General features: G+C 59.8%; 1 protein-coding gene across 8 annotated transcripts in view; it reads right to left on the bottom strand.

Moving 5' to 3' along the window:
* Positions 1 to 4388: 4388 nt before the first annotated feature.
* The window catches only part of ARHGEF2 (Rho/Rac guanine nucleotide exchange factor 2), a 38214-nt gene continuing 36730 nt past the window's right edge, over positions 4389 to 5872 (bottom strand). For all 8 annotated transcript variants that reach the window (XM_047839926.1, XM_047839927.1, XM_047839930.1 and 5 more), the window contains one exon: positions 4389 to 5535. In XM_047839926.1, the coding sequence (XP_047695882.1) occupies positions 5462 to 5535 (74 nt within the window). In that variant the 3' untranslated portion in view covers positions 4389 to 5461. The remainder of the gene's footprint in view (positions 5536 to 5872) is intronic.

Here is a 5872-nt window from a genome sequence, read left to right as displayed (position 1 = left end):
GCTGACTCCCCCTTGTCCCCCCCCCCCCCCCTCCACCCTGTAGAGCCCTTACCGCCACAGGTGCACATCGGCCCGCGCACCTGCCCCGGCGGCGGGCGGCCGGCGCTCCCATCCGGTGGCCCCTCCAAGACCGGCGGAGGGTGGGGCACAGCCTGTCCCTTCCCCCCTCCCGGCGGGGGCATGGCGGGGGCGTGGCTCGCGGCAGCTCAGGCCCTGAGGGAGGCGCCTGCACCCCAGCAGCTCGGCCCCGCTGCCCCGAGGCCAGTTCCTAGCCCTGAGGGTCACGGTCGGCCCGACCCATGGGTCTGTGGGGGCAGCCGGCTTGTAGGGAAACCTGGTGGTGCTGTGGGTGCTGGGAGCTGTGCCTGGCGAGCCCCCGGCCCCCTTCCGACACTTTTGTCTTCACCTTGGCCCTGGCAGGCCTGGGGCCGCCCTCACTCTCCCCTTCTGGGCACCTGAGTCCGCCCTGGACTTCCGCCGGCCCGAAGTGCCCTCTGCAAGATGGCCCCGAAGGCCACTGTCCTCCACGTCTGCGCCAGCGTCCCCCTCACCCCCGGCGCATGGTGGCCGTGGCTGCCGGACCAGGCACCCGCCTCTCGCTTTCCTGGCCCTGCACGGCCACCCTGGCGGTGTGGATGGCGGCCGTCCCGGTGACGGTGCCCACGACTGTTTTGGGGCCGAGGGCGAGGTGTGGGGCACCCGTCTGTCTGCTGCACTGCCACGGCAGGTACTGGCCGGGGGGGGGGGGGGGGGGCTGGCTTTCGTGGTCCCCGGGTCCCCTGGCTACCACCTGCTGCTGCTGTCGCTGGGCAACGGCAGAGTGGCAGGGGCGTGGCCCACTGTGTCCCTACCCTGGAGGCCTCTTTCTTCCTCTGCCGCTTCCCCAACCACCTGGACACTCTCATGGAGTGCTGGTGACGTCTGACCTGGTGCTCTGGGATAGCATCTGTCTACGCCACCCATACCCCCGTCTTCCCTGTCACCACACGGCAACGGCTGCCTGAACCCCGTGCCGTCCTGAGGCAGGAGCCTGATGGGCCCTGGCAGATGCCTTCAGGGATCTGTGAGCAAGGCTGTGACCCTAGGGCCCGGGCCGGCTGGAACTGGGGGCCCTAAGGACCGCAGGCAGGTGGGGGGTGGAGAGCACTCTGCCAGGAGAGAGGTCCTTCTACCATGGCCACCAACTTGGACAAAGGGACACCTGGGGGAAGGGTGCTGAACACCCTACCCTCCTTTTCTGGGCTCCGCCAGGGGCAGAACCCTGCACCCTAGGGAGAGCTGGCGTGGGCTGCGGCACCCTCTGGGAGTCTCTGATCTCTTCCGGGTGTGGTGGAATGTGGGGTCACGTGGGGGAGCTTAGGTCTTTGCTCACCTGGAGGTATGGGTAGGACAAGGAGAAGGAGGAAGGTTGGAGAATAACCTGTATCATCCACGACTGTCTGGACGCGTCCACCTCTGGTTCAGTTGCCCCGTTTCTGCCTTTTGTGAGCATTCTCAGGAAAATTCCCAAGGGTCCTAGACTAAGGGGTCAGAGGTCAACACACCAGCACCTGTTTCCCTCTGTCTGCCCTCCCCGACACCCCTACCCTCGCCCCAAATAGGGTGTACCCTTGCTCTCTGGTGCCAGAGCCAACAGTGCCCTCCCCCTGGCCACCTCCACCGTACAGCATCCCAGTGGTGCCCAGAGAAACCTGGGGCCTGCAGACCTCAGCTGAGAAAGCGGAGTCCTCGGGCAGGGGGATGTCCTGCGTGAGTCCTGCTGGTCTCTGGCATCAGCCCAGGCCCAAGTGTAAACACCCTGTGTGTCCATCCTTAAACCAGGATTTGGAGGGAGAAGTGGGGAGAAGGCAAGGATGTGGGTGGGGCCTAGGGAGGAGAGAGAGGGCGGAGGGATTGGGAGAAGAGGGGGCTGCAGGTACGTCCAGAGAAGTGGGAACCAGAGAGTCGGAGGCTCGTGAGGGTGTCCCTCCCCCCTGTCCCAAGTGTGCAGCTCAGAGGATCAAAGCACCCAGAATCACATCCTAGCTCTGGCGCTAACCAGCGGAGGGACCTCGGTAAGTGACTTGTCTCTACTGGTTTTCTCATCTGTAAGGTGGGGTGTTGAGGATTCAACGGTACCTGAAGTCGTGTGTTGGCTATTGTTCTTACACTTCATGTAAAATGGAATCAGAGAGAAGGAAGAGGAGGAAAAGAAGGAACAGGTGGCAGCAGGGAGACAGGGACCCACGGCCAGAGATGGCTCGTTTGGGATAACGTTTACATGCCCTGGAGTGAAATGGAAGTTTTACATGAAGAACTGAGAGAGCTGCCTGGCTGGCTCAGTTGGAAGAGCCCAGGACTCTTGATCTCAGGGTCGTGAGTTCAAGCTCCGTGGTGAGTATAGAGCAACAGAAAAATAGAGAGAGATTGGAAAAAAAAAAGAACTGAGTGAAGGATTGGCCCCTGGTTTCCATATCCATGGAGACCCAGCAGTGATACGGGAGAGCACTCTGGTCTCCCAAGGACCCAGAGCGACAGCAGGACATTAAGCCATGTTAACGACATTTAATTAGCTGCTTGATGTTTAGTTTCCTCCTTTTGATGTTTAAACTGGTTCACGTCTGTCAGGATAGGAAATCCTGTTCCCAGTCAATTCAGGATGGAAAATCCTCCCCTCTCGCCACCCCTGCAGCTCCTCTGATGGCTTTGCTGGGATATTGGCTCCCAGGGGGCATCTGTGCTAATGGGGCCTGGAGGTAAATACTGAGTTTATTATTCTCTTTAGTTTGGGTTTTGTTTTTTTTTAGAGAGCATGCACCTTGCCGAATTCTTTTTCTTTTAATGGTTGTTTTTAAGAGAGAGAGAAAGAATGCGAATGGAGGAGGGGTGCAAAGAGGGGGGAGACACAGAATCTAAAATAGGTTCCAGGCTCTGAGCCATCAGTACAGAGCCGGACACGGGGCCTGAACCCAGGAACCACAAGATCATGACCTGAGCCAAAGCTGGACGGTAAGCCGACTGCACCGCCCAGGTGCCCTGGTAAATACTGAATTAAACAGGCCCAAGTCGGAGATGAGGGACCATGTGCATCTAACCTTGGAGAGGAGAGGGGTGGGAAAGGCAGGGGAGGGGCAGTGAGGAGGGCCCGCTCGTCAGTTGGGCACTCCATGCAGTGGAAGGCAGGCACTGGTGAGAAGCTGGGCCCTGGCTCCCTGCGGTAAGCGGCCAGAGAGCTTTGAACCTGCCGTGGGGAGGACAGACGCTGACTGTGTTCCAGAAGAAGGGCTTAGGGAGGGCACCGCGGGCAGAACCCGAAAAGCTGCAAGACTCATCTACGGGAGCAGCCAGGTCGGAGAGGGGTGGACATCAGGTCTCAGGGCCAAGAGGTGGCAGAGGGCCAGTGCTGCTGGGAATACACCAGTGCTGTCCTCATGAGCCATGGGCTTCCCCACGTCCACCCTGGGCTCTGGGGCTCCAGGTCTCCCCTTCCCCCTGACCAGCATCCCTCACTGGCTGTGTGACACTGGAGGAGCCCGCACTGCCCTCTCTTGGCCTGAGCACTATCACCCCCCCCCCAACACACACACACACCCCAACGCTGGCCCCTAACAGGTTTGGGACCCAGCCCCCAGCCAAGGAGGCAGCACACTAGAAGCTGGTGCTCAGGGGGGAAGTGGAGGGCTGGCTCCGGCATCCCGGCCGGGCAACCTTCCCTTGGGCACCTGCCCACCTCAGGTCCCAGAACAGCGGAGACACACCTGCCAAAGGCCAGATGCCGTGGGCCAGACGTCCAGGACGGAGGTGCGGCCCCAAGCCGGCCCCCCAGGGTACCACCAGCGCGTGTGCCCGTGAGTACCAGCGAGCGTGCGCACCAGCGCGTGGCCACCGGCCGCCCTCCCTCCTCCCCACCACCACCCCAGGTACTGACCAGAAACAGGAAGTAAAATTAACCGAAACCGAGAACTGAAACCGACGTAATCTCTCGCTGCCTCTGGAAGAGGTCGCGCGGGGGCTGTGACACAACACAGAACTGGGGCACAGTGACTCTAGGGACAGGCCGACAGGAACTGTGTCCGGAAGGGAGGCGTGGGGGCAACAGGCTGACGTCATTTCTGAGCAGGACACACAAAGGGGGCGGGGGGGGGGGGGGGGGAGGGCAGGTGCTTCACCAGAACCCAAGTGCCCCTCACCCCACCCTGCTGCTTGGGGACATCCACGATGACAAAACGGGCTGGGGCAGCTTCTCCTGTCAGTGGCCTGTCTTCAGTGAGACGCCCGCTTCCTGTGAGAGGAAAGGCCCCTTCGGGGGTTGGGGGGGAAGGAGCTGGTGCCTGCCCCTCCCCCCAACCCCAGCTGTGCCCCGGGGCAGGGGAAGAGGGGGGCAGAAGACACCTAGAGACAGCACTTTGTGGGGTTCCAGGTCTTTAATTTTCCCTGCTTTATCTTTTTTTTTCTTTTTTCTTTTTTTAACAATCAAATTGGCAGAAAATGGCTGGGGCTGGTGGGCACTGGGGGTCCACTGAAAAATCCCCAAAATTCACACTGAGGTTTCAGTCCCGGTTGCTGAGGTGGGGATGAGGTCAGGCTTCACGGAGATTTCCCAACTCACCCTAGAACATTTTTCCCAAACGGCTGGAGAAGAGGTCAGAATAGGTCCCCCATTACTGTAGATGAGGATATGGTCCCCCCACCCCTCAAGCTCTTCTGATAATCGGAGATAGAAGGCTGTGGTTTCTAATTGCCTAAAATCATCTCTTAAAAATAGAAAACACGTGCAGTTGGCTTTGGTACAAAAAAGAAAACAACGACAACAAAAAAACATTCTGGTCCCATGGGTTTTCCCCTCACCCCCCAACAAAGCCGTTAGGGCCACCTCAGCCCCTCCTCCATCAGCTCCGGAAGTCAGGCGGTCTCCCTGGGGCTCCCGGGGAGGATGGACAAGGGAGAAGAGCAGTGCGAGGCTGAGGGGGAGGGAGAGGGGCGTGGCCCTGCCCACAGCCCCTCTTGGGGGGGGGGGGGGGCAGCAGGGTCCTGCGGTGCAGCCCCTCCTCACAGACGGTGTTGCCCAGGAGGGGCGTCAGGGTTAGAACCCAGCAGCGGCACGGTTAAGCCTGAATAAACCCCAGTAGTGTTACAGGACAAGGCCCCCTGATCCCTATGGCTTGGTTCCCATGTCCCTGGTGCTCTAAATCTCCCCACTCCCTGCGTCACTAATAAACAATAAATAAATAAATTTTCCTAAAGTAGAGGGAAGAAGGCATGAAAAACTGGCATCTGTGGTGTAGCTTCTGGATGCCACCAGGGGGCACTGCGGCCCAATTCCTCCAGCTTCCTAAGCGGCCCCAGGTGTCCAAGGAGCCCAAGAGCTGGCAAGGACAATCAGCAGTTCTAATGTTCCCTCATCATTGGCGGATTGGAGTCCCCAGAGTTTGCCTCCCTCGGTGTGTTCTTCATGGGGGCACAGGACGGGGGAGGGGCCCCCTTAGCTCTCTGAAGCCACAGGCTCCCCGTCGCGAGTCTCTGTCTCTTCCGGGATGTCCTGCATTCGGGTGAAGTCTAAAGGGGGACGGGGCAGCGTTAGTGAGAGGGCACCCGCTCTGCGAGCAGCTGCACCCCTACACTGATGCCGCCCCATGTCAGCAAAGTAATGTTCCCACACCTGTGTGCTGCTTCCCTTCCTGAGGATAGGAGGATACGGCTTGGCCAATAAAATACAAAATATTCTGGGGCGCCTGGGTGGCTCAGTCGGTTGAGCATCCGACTAGCTTTTGCCCCACATTGGCCTCTGCCAATGACAGCGGCATTGGGGCCGGCTTGGGGCCCTCTCTCTCCCTCTCTCTCTGCTCCTCCCCTGCTCGTCCTCTGTCTCTCTAAAATTAAAAATAAAATAAGA

The sequence above is a fragment of the Prionailurus viverrinus genome, chromosome F1 (genome assembly GCF_022837055.1).
Source record: "Prionailurus viverrinus isolate Anna chromosome F1, UM_Priviv_1.0, whole genome shotgun sequence".
Taxonomy (NCBI): Eukaryota; Metazoa; Chordata; class Mammalia; order Carnivora; family Felidae; genus Prionailurus; species Prionailurus viverrinus.
The sequence above is the reverse complement of the archived record's forward strand: the minus strand, read 5'-3'. Positions and strand labels throughout refer to the sequence as shown.